This window comes from Macaca fascicularis, chromosome 14, assembly GCF_037993035.2.
Source record: "Macaca fascicularis isolate 582-1 chromosome 14, T2T-MFA8v1.1".
Taxonomy (NCBI): domain Eukaryota; kingdom Metazoa; phylum Chordata; class Mammalia; order Primates; family Cercopithecidae; genus Macaca; species Macaca fascicularis.
In genome coordinates, this window is record NC_088388.1 from 14,115,467 (window position 1) to 14,130,121 (window position 14,655).

General features: G+C 39.7%; 1 protein-coding gene across 1 annotated transcript; it reads right to left on the reverse strand.

Annotated features, from left to right (window-relative positions):
• Positions 1-1,603: 1,603 nt before the first annotated feature.
• On the reverse strand, positions 1,604-14,554 carry OOSP4B (oocyte secreted protein family member 4B). The gene is given in 6 exon segments (XM_005577740.5): positions 1,604-1,843; positions 2,710-2,773; positions 2,775-2,855; positions 8,308-8,405; positions 9,256-9,437; positions 14,420-14,554. Coding segments are annotated over 6 exon segments (534 nt in total). The 5' UTR covers positions 14,496-14,554; the 3' UTR covers positions 1,604-1,810.
• Between the last annotated feature and the right edge of the window lie 101 nt (positions 14,555-14,655).

Below are 14,655 nucleotides of genomic sequence, written 5' to 3' on the forward strand. Positions count from 1 at the left end.
GTGGCGGGCGCCTATAGTCCCAGCTACTCGGGAGGCTGAGGCAGGAGAATGGCGTGAACCCGAGAGGAGGAGCTTGCAGTGAGCTGAGATCCAGCCACTGCACTTCAGTCTGGGCGACAGAGCGAGACTCCGTCTCAAAAAAATAAATAAATAAATAAATAAATAAATAAATAAAAGAGGTGGAGAGACCTTTTTCACGTTTTCTTGTGTCCATGAGTTTTCCTCCCTCCCAGGAGCGAGAAATCTAGCCATAAGCATGTTCCGCCCTGACTACCAGTTTTCCCCATGGAAGAAGACTGACCTTGCTTTGAGTAAAGATCATTTGTGTGCACGCATCCCTGCTCATGTAGGTGGTACTTTCTGGTTCAGCCTCCCTGGAATGAGTCTGGCACCTGTACTCTTGCACAGTATACTACCCAAAGGCACAAGAGTTCACTTCCAGAGATATACTAGGCAATTTAAATTAGACATCTTTCCACCTGGGATCCAAACTGTGATCAGCATAATCTGAGTTGTGAGCACTTTTGTGTTGGGAAAAGCAGCTATTGCGGAACCTGCCGTCCCTCTGAGGGATTTCGCCAGGCCTGGGACACTGTGCTGTATGGAAACTGGGAGCCAAGTTGTCACTTGGTTCCAAGTTATTAGAAGAAATCATTTCCCTGTTCTGGGCACACAAGGCACATTCCCTGTATTGCTTAAGGTGTGCGTGTCATATGGCACTTGGCTGGTATAGGTAGAGGTATACCTACCCCGTGTGGTAAGGTAAGAGGGTCTTTGCCTACAGCTCCAGAGGGGTGCATGCATCCCCCACTTTGCATTGGCTATCAGGAGGGACCTACATGGGAGACTAGTACGCACAACAAATGCTGATTTCGCTTCATCTTTTCTCCTTGCTGCACCTTTTCTTCTTTCCCAACACAAAAGACACTGGTTCCAACCAGTGCCTTGTGTGTGCTGAGTCTTCCTTGGCAACTCCAAGATTCAGTGGGCCTAGTTATGTGAGCTCCCACTCCTGGTGGTTGGCACTGTTATCTTTGCCACCCTCCATGCAATGGGAATTCTTACTTGGGATTCATAGCTGGATCTCCCTGCTCGACATTTTGCCAATCAGTTCAGGAGCCTCAGAAGGAAGAGCAGGTGATCTTGTTCACTAAGAAAATCTCCACCGAAGCACTAATGGTGGGAAGGGTAGTGTGATGGTGTGGTTGTGACCCTATATGGTTTCAACATTTTCAGAATTAGGCCAAAAAGCAATTGGAATCTTATTTTCTTCTAGATTCTTGCTTTATCAAGGTAATAGGAAAGAAATGCACAATGTCAAATATAAGTTTACAGTGTTTCCTCATGAGACATTACCAGGAAACAGAAAACAAAAAAGGAGTATAGAAAACCAAAGATGAAGGACTGATGGGAAAATCCTCCTTTTGAGTACATTATAAAAGAGGGAGATTTAAATCTATTTCACTGAGACGTAGTTGCTAAGCATAATGGGTAAAACTAAAGTGAGCAACTAAATCATAAAAATGCTGAATATTAATTCAGAAAAGTACGCAGTGGGTATAGGCAAGTTTTATTACGTATGAATGTGATTTCAGAGTTAGAATGGCAATTTCATAAAATTAACTCATTAAACGATGTAAATATCATGGTATAGATATGTTATCCCAAACTCCAAAATGTAGTGAAACTGGTAACAGATATTGCTACTCATCTTTGTACAGACACATCAACAGTACTGATGAAACTGGTTCTCAGCAAGTAGGTACCACTTGCTGCAGTGCTTTGGGGAGGAGAGGGTGTCACACAGGCATTATTGATGCAGTGACTTCTTGGAGAGTCGCTCCTGTAGGATGGGGGGAAAAAGCAGTTAAGAGCTGCTTAAATATAACCTTACCTAAAAAGAAAACATGTTCAGAGAACTCATGGGTGCTCAATTAGAAGTAATGTGAAAACAAAATCACATTTCTACCCTGAAATGTAATCTATGGAATTACCCAACTATATCAAATATAACCATTAGATATTATGCTATTAGAAGGGATTAGCATCTATGTGTTGGCTAGATCACTGCCTTTCCGAAACTATCAAGTAATTATATTATACATTTCAACTTTGATTTTAGTGGTTTTCAGATCTCCAGAACAAAGCTTATTTCTTCATGAAATGTCAGCTTCAAGGCTATTGTCAATATGCATAAGTTTTCTGGCCTCCTTTTAAAATAAGCTCAGTAGAAAAATCCTAAGAAGAGTGTCTTCTACAGGTATTAATCTTAGGAAAAGTGCTAATTAGATGTAGCGACTTCCTCTGAATTTAAGCCTAGTTTATCTAGCTGCCTACTTATTTTATACACATATATGTATACAGCCATGTTTTTCTGCAAATATTAGTATGAAATTAGAGATCTGGTATGGGCCTTCTATGACAACAATTTCATTTTGTCACAGACTATATTGAAAATGAACAATTTAGTACCTGAGAGAACAGGTAAGGAAACTGACCAGTATGGAACCTATTCATGTTTATGTGCAACAAGAAATTTATAACTGTATCCAAGTACAGACGATGATACCTAATTCTACAGGGTTCACATTAAAACCAGAGCAATTTCAGCATGCAGTATTCAAATAGGAATTTACATTATTGCCTTCCTCGAAGTTATATTTAACAAATAGTGGTTGACTATAAAATAAACAACCTTAATATTCTCACCTTATTAACACTTTTAAAATTAGGTGCCCATGTTTTACTTTGTGTGGGAGCTGGTGACTCTTGTTTTTGATTTTTGAGGGATTTTTTTCAAGGTGTTGGCATCAAACCCACTCATTCCAAAATGCATCGCAGATGGGAATTTAAGCCTAAATGCAGAGCAAACAAACAAACAAAAAAAAACAAAACAAAAGCACAGGATTCATAGCTGTACAGATTTTTTGTGGGAAAAATATATATTAGATAGGTTCGTTATAAGTGATAACCCAAAATAACTGACTTGTGGAGGAAAGGCAAAATAGCTCAATAAATCTAAATAAACTAGCTCAATAAATAAAATAGCTCAATAAATCTAAATTGTAACAGAATCTTGAATAGGATGTTACTTATTGACCCAGAATTGATCCTAGACTTGACTTTGAGGCTCTGGGGTCAATAAAAGTTTTGAAAAGCAAATGATTGTTAGATGTGACAAACGTTCTCTCTATGCTGAATGGACTATGGCTCAACCAAGCCAGGTGACACACACATCCCAAGATTATAAATTGAAAACAGAGACCCTTATGTATGCAAAAAGATTCTACCACCAAAATCTTAGGCAGGAAATAGAGACATAGACACACCCCATTCCAAGGTTAAAAAACAGTTAGATTTCACCACCTTTAACTACCATTTCAACCCTTCCCCATCCTATCTTAGAAGTTGCAGTGTTTATTTCCACTGCTGGTCTTTTCTTCCCTGCATGTAAGAAAAAGGAATGTAGTTTGCTCGTCTCCCAAAGCCAGCATGTATGTAGTTGCAGGAGAATGATTCAGATTCGGAGTGCATGTGTAAAGGAAGGCTAAAATCTCATTCAAATTTTCTATATCTCTTGTTGAATTTAGAAGGGCTAATATGTCCTGGCCTATTTGATCTGGGAGAAAAATGGACTGCAAATAGATAAGGCATAATAGCCTTTACTTTTTTTTTTTTTTTTTTTTTTTTTTGAGACGGAGTCTCGCTCTGTCGCCCAGACTGGAGTGCAGTGGCCGGATCTCAGCTCACTGCAAGCTCCGCCTCCCGGGTTTACGCTATTCTCCTGCCTCAGCCTCCCGAGTAGCTGGGACTACAGGCGCCAGCCACCTCGCCCGGCTAGTTTTTTGTATTTTTAGTAGAGACGGGGTTTCACCGTGTTAGCCAGGATGGTCTCGATCTCCTGACCTCGTGATCCGCCCGTCTCGGCCTCCCAAAGTGCTGGGATTACAGGCTTGAGCCACCGCGCCCAGCCTAGCCTTTACTTTTATAATCTGCTATTGAAACCATTTTTTTGAGAGCTTAGTGGATGCCTATATAGATAGCAGATGGGATTGAACTATATTGCCAAGATTCCCCTTAAGACAATCAGCACCGGGTGAGAAATCCAAGGATCAAATCTGATGTTCATGATAGACCCATTCAAAAAGTCGTTAAGTGAGGAAGACCAGCATTTGGACCCACCACTGAGAAGGCACCTATGCTCAGTGTTGGCCAAAAGACCCCTACAACCATTTCAGCAAAGAGACATTTTCTCTTTTCATGTCTTAATACCATTACCCTATCCCAGCAAACACAGGAAAGGTAGGGGAAGAGAACAGATTTCAAAACCACAAAAAGATCACATTTAAGAATCTACTCCAAAACCTCAAACCCCAGCATAGCTGGAACTGGAAAGAAGGGAAGGAAGAAAACTAAGTTAAGTATGAAATTCTAGTATTAAGTTGTATTCCACTAGGCTTCACCAGTCTAATAACCAGAAAATGACCTTCAAGATGCTGTCAAGCATCGAGGAAAAATTTACATTGCATAAAAGCAGTGATTACACGCCAGGTGCAGTGGCTCATGCCTGTAATCCCAGCACTTTGGGAGGCGAGGCAGGCAGATCACCTGAGGTCAGGAGTTCGAGACCAGCCTGGCCAACATGATGATACCTCATCTCTATTAAAAATATAAAAATTAGTCTGGCATGGTGATGCATGCCTGTAATCCCAGCTACTTGAGAGGCTGAGGCAGGGGAGGCTGAGGCAGGAGAATGGCTTGAACCCAGGAAGCAGAGGTTGCAGTGATCTGAGATCACGCCACTGCTCTCCAGCCTGGACAAGAGTGAGACTCTGTCTCAAAACAAACAAACAAACAAAAAGAAAACAGTGACTACAAAACTACTTTCTGCAAGTTTAGACTATCCAATAATTAATTAAAAGGTGAATATGATGATATCAGCTGCAAAAAGACATCTAGATCTCAAGAATCAGAAGGCGGAGTTTAAATGACATGTAACTTATCACCACATTTACATGTTCATTGCCTTGACTCCATTGCCATAAGTACCACTTCTTTCCTTGATCCAAAAGGAGGAGACTAATGGCTTTTTTTTTTTTTTTTAAAGACAATCTCACTCTGTCACCCAGGCTGGAGTGCAGTGACGCTATCTCAGCTCACTGCAACCTCTACCTCCCAGGTTCAAGCAATTCTCCTGCCTCAGCCTCCCGAGCAACTGGGATTATGGGCATGTGCCACCATGCCCAGCTAATTTTTCTATTTTTAGTAGAAACAGAGTTTCACCACATTGGTTAGGCTGGTTTCGAACTCCTGGCCTCAAGTGATCTGCCTGCCTTGGCCTCCCAAAATGCTGGGATCATATATATATACATATATATCTCATATATGTATATATGTATATATATCATATATCAGCTGCATATGTATACAGCTGTATATATATGCCATATACATATACACATATATGTATATATACACATATATGTATAGATATATATACATACATATATATCATGTACATCATATATCATCCTATATACAAATATGTGTATATATATCATTGTATATAGGATATATATCATCCTATATACACATATGTGTATATATGATATATATCATAACCTTTACCTGCTCAGAAGCTGACAAGTTTACAAAGGCTGTTTGATAAACTAATTGGCATTGTCCAAGTCAGGTGCTAACCTCTAGATCAATGAAGAAGAAGAGGATATGAGGTGCCTATAACAGTATAGCAGCTAATATTATAGCCCGAGAGGTTGAAAAGATATTGGGGGCTGGAAGAACAAACATACCTTCTCAGATTAAAAGAGGGTACAACAGAGGTACATTTTCTACCCCTGTTCCAGGGAGTATGGGGGACTCATACCAATTTGTAAAAACTCCTTGTGGTCAGGGAAGCATGTTCTTTAAAAAGCCAAAGACTACCACCAGAATCTTAGCCAGGCAAGAGAGGGAAACCCCCCATTCCAAGGCTAAAAAGCAGTTAGATCCCACCACCTTTAACTATCATCTCAACCAGTCACCATCCTACTTTAGGAGTTGTAGTGTTCATTCCCACTGTTAAATCTTTCCTTCCCTGACAGTGAAGAACAGGAATGTGGGGGTGGGAGTAGGGAAAATGAGAAAATTACTTATCGGGGACTATGCCCAGCACCCGGATAGCACGGTCAATTCTACCTCAAACCTCAGAATCATGCAATGTGCTTACGTAACAAACCTTTATATGTACTCCCTGGATCTAAAATAAGAGTTAAAATTTAGAAAATTAAAAATAAAGGTTAGAATCACTTCAAGATCAACATGAATGTTTATGATATTTAGCTACTGTCTGGTTAACAATTGTGTTTATTCTGATGTAGCAACACTGTCCATTAGTAAATCTTTATTACAGAAAATTCTAAGTCCACACTGTGCAAACGTTACCACTAGCCACATGAGCACTCAAAAAAATAGCTCAAATAGCTCGTGCAACTCAATTTTTTGTTGTTTTAATTTTAGTTAATTTAAATGTAATATTACCAGTGGCTACTGGTTACTATGTTAGACAGCAAAGGTTTAGAGATGACTGGTGAAGTTTGAAGAACAGAGATTCCTTTTAAAAGCTGATTTCAAGTCATTCCTTGCAGGGTGCCTTAATTTTGTCTGACTTTTTCCACCCTTCAAGAAGTATAAGGATATAGTGAGAATTTGTTTGAAATCATCCTGAACAGCTGAAAATGGCATTGCTAACTTGCAAATGAACTAAGTAGTCAAGATAGCATGAACTTAAGTAGCTAAAGATCAAATAGATCATGAAGACATAAATAAGAGCTCAGAGAAATCCAAACTTATAAGGTCATTGATATAACAAAAGAGTCATTGATATAACAAAAGAGGCAATTCAAGAATGAAAGGAAATTTCATTTCAGTTAATGGTATTGTATCAACGGGATGTCCCTATGGAGAGGGAAGAAACTTGACCTTCCTTACACTACATGCAAAAATTAAGTTCAGATGGATTCTAAACCCAAACATATTCAAAACCATAAAACTTTTAGAAGAAAATAAGACTTGGCAGTAAGCAAAGAATTTTAAGACAGAACAGAAAGCAGTAACTAGAAGGAAGAATCTATAAGCTAAACTCCGAAATTAAAGATGTCTGCTCATCAAAAAAGCACATTAAGAAAATGAATACGCAATGTGGGGCCTGTGGCAAAACACAACTGACAAAGTCCTGGTCATTAAGATATAAGACCACTTACAACACAAGACAGAGTAAAAATAAACAAAAGACATGGCTCACAAGAGAATACAAATGGCCAATGAGCACTAATTAGTTATCGGAAAATGCAAATTAAATACTACTATGCACCTATTCAGATGGTTAGAATAAAAAACTGATATCCGAGGGTGAAACCACTGGATATCTGTCATATCCAGGACTGTCATACATTCCTTGTATTAGTGCCAAAAAGGACACCTTATTTGGGAAAATATTCATCATTTCTTACAAAACTAAACATACTTTCCCTATGATCAAGCAATCCTATTAGGTATTTAAAGGAAACACATATACCCAAAGACATGCAAACATATGGTGATAGTACATTTATTCATAATAGCCAGAGACTGAAAACAGCACAAGTCTTCATCAAATAATATGAAATAATATGTATCTAATGAAATATACCACCCAGCAATATAAAGCAAACAAGCTACTGGAATATACAACATAAATGAGTTTCAAACATTCTGCTGAATTAAATAAGCTAGACACAAAAGCATACATACTGCAATTCTATTTCTACAAAGTTATAGAAAAGAACAGTGAGGTGTGGCCAGCAGGAACCAACTAGGAAGATCCACTTTCTGCAACAACCAGTGTTACGCGTGTCAGTAGGGTTTTATGTTAAACATAAAGCTCAGTTGACAAATGCATTTGCTTGTGTAACATATATTAATTGCATGTGAGTTTTTCTTCAAATAAATTATTGATCCTTAATTCATGATATGCATGCTGAAGTACTTAGGGAAAAGTGTACTCATGTCTTCAACTGGAAGTGCATCAAAATCGATAGACAGGGAAATGGATGTGTAACAAAGTTTAGAAAAATGGTAGAATCTAGGTATTATATATAAATTATTTCATCTGTATATTTGAACATTTTCTTTAGAATTAGAGAAACTTTAGAAATTGTAATTGTGCCATATGCATCCCTCTAGGGCATTTTGATAGCTGCATTCTTAACAGAAACATCTATCAACCAAATAATAAATTGAAGAATGTGTAAGGGAAGTAGCTACACATACCTCTTCACAAAGCAAACCACTGGAAATTCATAAGTAGTATGCGACCTTGGTCTGTAACTGATCTCTGATAATATGGCATCATCATTTCTTTGGAACATCTGAAACAACTGAGAGTTTTAATACTAGAAGGCATTAAATTATTTTGGTGGCTTAATGATCTTAATAGAATCTGTTTTAGGAAAATCTGGAAATGGCATTTTACATTAATTTAACAGAAATAAAATAGACCTCATGAGAAATACTTTATTCTCGTTTTTCTTCTGGTCCTTCAACTTCTTTGCCCCCATCTCTAATACCAGATGGGGGATAGGAGAAAATAATTGTCTCTCGGTCTGTTTTAAAGAATATGTGCTGTTTCCAAAATAGTCCCCCAATTGCATATATTCATACACAATGTTCCCAGCTATTAAAAGCTGACAGCCAATGGAGGTAGTAAAACTGAGAAGGCACAGGCTGTATCTTATGACTTTTTTGAGACAGAGTTTCACTCTTGTCACCTAGGCTGAAGTGCAATGGCGCCATCTCCACTCACTGCAACCTCTGCCTCCCAGGTTCAAGCAATTCTCCTGCCTCAGTCTCCCAAGTAGCTGCGATTACAGGTACCGGCCACCACACCCAGCTAAATTTGGTATTTTTAGCAGAGACTGGGTTTCACCATGTCGACCAGGTTGGTCTCACCTGACTTCAGGTGATCCACCCACCTCAGCCTCCCAAAGTGATGGGATTACAGGTGTGAACCACCACGCCCAGCCCGTTATGAACTTTTTAAAACCCCTTATCTGAAATGTCCTAATTAAATAGATAAGCACCTGGTCCTATCTAACAATTGATCACTGCAAGAGATAGGAAGCTGCTTGAAAATTTTAATTAGGAAGGAACTTTTGATACTATGTAGCCCTGAAAAAAAAATTCAGAATATATTTTAGGGAAAAGCATCATGGCACTTACAATTTTCTTGATCCCACAAGAAGTGACAGGATAAGAAAACTCGTAGTTAAATGACAACAGTCTTGTTACAGGACAGTTATCTCCCAGATGTATGTCGCCAATTCTAACTTCTGTGTTGTTATCAAAGGGCCTTATTTTCATTCTGACTAACAACCAATCATCTGAGCATGTTGCAGTTATTGCTAAAAAAAGAAAAAAAAATCCAAATGGTAACATGATAGCATACTTCATCTCAAGACATTACACTGTCAGTGCTGACAGACGAATATAACACAAGCTACTTGGGTAGCATTCAGTCTCCTATTAGCCCTGTTCAAAAATAAGCAAGTATAGGCCAGGCATGGTGGCTCATGCCTGTAATCCCAGCATTTTGGGAGGCCAAGGTGGGTGGATCACCTGAGGCCAGGAGTTCGAGACCAGCCTGGCCAACATGGTAAAACCCCATCTCTACTAAAACTGCAAAAATTAGCCAAGCGTGGTGGTGCACCCCTGTAATCCCAGCTACTCAGGAGGCTGAGGCGGGAGAATTGCTTGAACCCAGGAGGCAGAGGCTGCAATGAGTCGAGACCACACCACTGCATTCCAGCCTGGGCAACAGAGTAAGACCCCTATCTCAAAAAAAGACATTAAAATTAAAATTTAAAAAAGCAGGTATAGTTTAAATTTCATCTAAGCTAATATATCCCAAATATGATCATTAGTATATAATGAAACAAAAATTGAGATTACATTTCTTATACTAATTTTCTGGAACTGATGTGTGTTTTATATTTGTAGCACAATTCAGATTGGCCACACTTCACGTGCTCAAAAGCCATTTGAGGGCGGTGGCTGCTGTGCTACTCTGTACTTTACACAGCTGCAAAAATCCATAGAGAGGTTAGTTGGTTATTTAATTTCTTTGCAACCATTTATTCATATTTAGAGTGAATGTAGTCATTAGTACCTACCTTTTAGGGTTCCGTGATGATTAAATGAAATAAGGCATATGAAAGATCTTGGAACACTGCCTAGAACTTAAATGCTCAATTAATGTTTATTAAGGTAAAAACAATGTAAAGGTCTTTATATAAGACACTACCACCACTAATTCCTTCCATAGAGATAGATCTCCATCCATCCATTCTCAGTACCAATTAAACTAAACCTGGGTCAGAATTTAATACTATATAAAAGATTAGGTTACACAGTCCAATCTTCTCATATTAACCTGAAGAAGCTGTGTCTATACCCTAGGAACATTTTTACAATACCAGGCACACAGAGACATTTCACATTTTACCATTAGCTCTCCCCACCCCTAGGGGAAAAAAAAAATCACATCTTCATCTCTTTATCTCCAGCTACCTATGGCATGTATTTAGTCTTCAATATGAATTTTAATTGAATAAGTGACTAGTCCAACCACATAAGACATTGACCCAGGTTTTAATCTCAGGACAGTTGGCAGTATCCAAGGATCTACAGAACTCTGTCTTCCGTAAAATGTTTGGCTTAGAATGAGCCTTATTTGACCTATCAACCTGAGAGTACCAGCTTGACACATGTTTACTGGGACAGCTAGAAGAACAGAGACACAAGTACAACATGGAACTCAGCATTTAGAATTTTGAGAAATCATTTTCCTAGAGAGATTAATAGCATAAGTTATTCGCTTAAGAAAGTTGATAGATACTGATAGTAAATACAGTGATGACAGCTGCAGAAATGAAGTTTAGGGTGAGGATGATAAAAATCTGCAATCCACTTACCTCGTAGGAGCAGGACTACGGTACAATGTCCTTGGTCCATGTCAAAATGGGAATTGTAATTACTATCAAGTCCCTCCTTTTATTCAGACTAAGAAAGGAGCTGTAGCCTATGTATTTTGTGTTTGTATCCCAAGGATGGCTATATTTATCTTAAAAAGCAAAGTTTTCAGGGCCAGGCTGTCATTGAGGGGTTAATATGTTAGACCGCAAGCCTGTTGCCATGGGGATTCCCACATTTATTGTCACCACATTAAATAAGAAGTTCTTTTGTTTATGTACCAATTCCTAGGTCAAATGTCACCACATACTTTTTCTTTTTTTTTTTTTTTTAAGATAGAGTCTTGCTTTGCTGCCCGGGCTGGAGTACAGTGGCAGGATCTTGGCTCACTGCAACCTCCACGTCCTGGGTTCAAGCGATTCTCCTGTCTCAGCCTCCTGAGTAGCTGGGATTACAGGCATGTGCCACCACACCCAGCTAATTTTTGTATTTTTAGCAGAGACAGGGTTTTGCCAGGTTGGCCAGGCTGGTCTCGAACTTGTGACCTCAGGTGATCCGCCCACCTCAGCCTCCCAAACTGCTAGGATTACAGGTGTGAGCCATGGTACCCGGCCTATGTTCTTGTTATTGAGTCTAACAAAGAAAAACAGATAGGACAGATAATCTCTTCATTTTCCAGATAAGAAATGAAATGCTCAAACCATTAAATTACTTGAAGAATCTTAAGTCTGGTACATAACGTGCCTGGCCCTAATACCAAGTCAGTGATCTAGACCATCAGTGGTCAACTGAGTCATTGCTGCAGTCTAAACAGTGTCTTCTTTATCCACTGAACATCTGTGTCTTAGGAGAGGTAGGAATGAAAAAGTGAGAATTAGAACAACAGTAAGTGCCTGACTCGGGTCTCAGTTATTCTCTATTCACAGAGAATTCTGTATTCTCTATTAATAATGCTAGCCAGTGAGTAATTTGTCTAAAGCCTTACTAATCAAAGTCTGGTCCACAAATCGGTAACATCAACATCGCCTGAGAACTCATTAGAAATAATGAATTCCAGATCTCATCTCTAACCTATTGACTCAGTTTGCATTTTAATAATAAGATGACTTACATATGCAAAGTTTGAGAACTGGTCTAAGAGGTACCAACATTCAGAGCTGTAACATGACCACTGAATAGAATAAAAGCAGATAAAAACATGTGAAGAGGCTAGATGAGAGGCCAGATTTCTTTCACATAGCCATTCATTCAATTTTTATATAATTAATGCTTTCCAGTGCAAGGATGGAAGACCTTGTGTGTGTCAAGCATTATGGCTAGACCATGGTTACAAAAATGCCATCAAAAAATACATTGGTAGTACTCTCAGAGCAGGAGTTAGGTTTTGTTTTGAAAGATGGATTCTCCCTCTGTCGTCCAGGCTGGAGCTCAGGGGTGAGATCTCAGTTCACTGCAACATCTGCCCCCTGGGTTCAAGTGACTCTTCTGCCTCAGCCTCTGGAGTAGCTGGAACATGTACCACCACACCTGGCTAATTTTTGTAAAAAGTAGAGATGGGGTTTCACCACGTTGCCTAGACTGGTCTTGAACTCCTGAGCTCAAGCAATCTTCTCGCCTAGGCCTCCCAAAGTGCTGGGATTGCGGGTGCTAAGTTTTTTGTTTGTGTGTGTGTGTGTTTTTTCTGAGAGTCTCGCTCTGTCACCCAGGCTTGAGTGCAACGGCGTGATCTCAGCTCACTGCAACCTCTGCCTCCTGGGTTCAAGTGATTCTCCTGCCTCAGCCTCCTGAGTAGTTGGGATTACAGGTACTCACCACCATACCTGGTTAATTTTTGTATTTCTTTTGTTTAGTAGAGATGGGGTTTTGCCATGTTGGTCAGGCTGGTCTCGAACTCCTGACCTCAAGTGATCTGCCTGCCTCGGCCTCCCAAAGTGCTGGGATTACAGGTGTGAGCCACCACACCCATCCTACAGGTGCTAGGTTTTTAACTCATTTTACTCCCTAAGTTTCCCTAGACTCGTCTAATGTGACTAAAGTACACTTATGTCTCAATCCCACCCTTAACTATGTACCCTAATTTTGGTCTCATGGAATGGTAATAGAGGAAGTTAGACCCACATACAAAAAAAAAAAAAAAAAAGACATTAAGGCACTGAAATCTCAAAGAAAGATCAAACTCAGGTGTAACAGAGAAGCCAAGTCTGATTATGAGAAAAGTAATCACAGGTTTGAGATTTGATATTGGGTAGCCTCCCACAAATCTTATTCACTCTGAGACCCCTGCAAGGAGGTGGTCATTAGCTTCGGTTATTAGAAATCAAGATTATATGAAACGTAGCAGTGGTTTCAGCTGGTTTCAAGTCTGGCACTAGTATTGCTTAAAAAAGGGGTCTCACAAATACATGCCTTAAAGTACTTCTAAGCTGAAGTAAAACACAAGGCTGCATTTCTCAACTCAGCCCTATTGAGATCTATAACCAAAGAGATTTTGTTGTTGTTGGCTATACATTGCAGAATGTGTAGTGGCATTCTTGACCACCTTCCACTAGATACCAGTGGCAAACGCTGTTGTGAGAGCCAAAAATCCCTCTAAACGTTGCCAAATGTCCCCTGGGGGGCAAAACCACCCGTTGAGAGCCAGTATTCTAATGTAAAGGTGGAAGTGAACTAGTGTATGGTTACAGATATAGGAGAAAGTCCATAGGCTGCTTTATTTGGCAAACCTCTCAGACTGACCTTAGACACAGCTGACATCACTCTGGCGCACTGACCCAAACAGATTTGAGTGTTTTCATTTCACTGGCGCTCTCATCATCTTATTTTAAGGCACGATACATTCCTAGTAATTTTTCCCCGGCAGCCAAAATTACATAGACTTAGAGTAACTTGCCCAAGTTCATGCAGCTAAGTACAAAGCTGGCGGGGGGCTCAACTGTTCCCCAAACTTCAGTATATAGAGGAAGCAATTAGAACTCATCCAAATTTGGCTGCTCACTATCTAATTTTCATTCTATCTGTCCAGCACCATGGATAGGCCAAGAGAGCCTGTAACCTTCCCCAGAAACCCAGAGATCTCTAAGGTAGCCCTTCCTTTCCCAGGTTCTCTCAAATTATAGGAGCCCCAGTTATGTTAGAAACATGGGTCTCACATTAGAAGAGGGATAATGGCACAAGATAAACTAAAACTGGAGAACCCTCAAATTGGTTTATAGAAAAAGAAAATATTTTGAGCACAGTTTATGTGACTGGAAACAGTAATTTTTTTCTTAACTGAGTAATTAGAAACAGGTAGCCCTACCTGTTGGTTTATAATCAGGGAGAAAAAAAAAAATCTCGGGTTTTTACACAGCAGTGTTTTAGAAAGTAAGCTTATTACTTCAAATCACCAACCTCTGAAGATATTTCTTATTCATACCTGGGTTGAGTCCAGAAGAATTCCAAAACAATAAAGAAAAGAGGAAGGACCCGCCTAAGAGCACAGACGTCTTCATTGCTCCAGACTCCAAAACACAACATAGGGAACGAGAAATGGCAAGGAGCTGGGCGGGGGTGGGGTGGGGGGGGGGGCGTTCCTTGAGTGCTTATAAATCTCTGGCCACATTCAGCTGTCTGCAATTGCCCTCTGCTGGGGTAGCCCAGGGAAACCCCTTA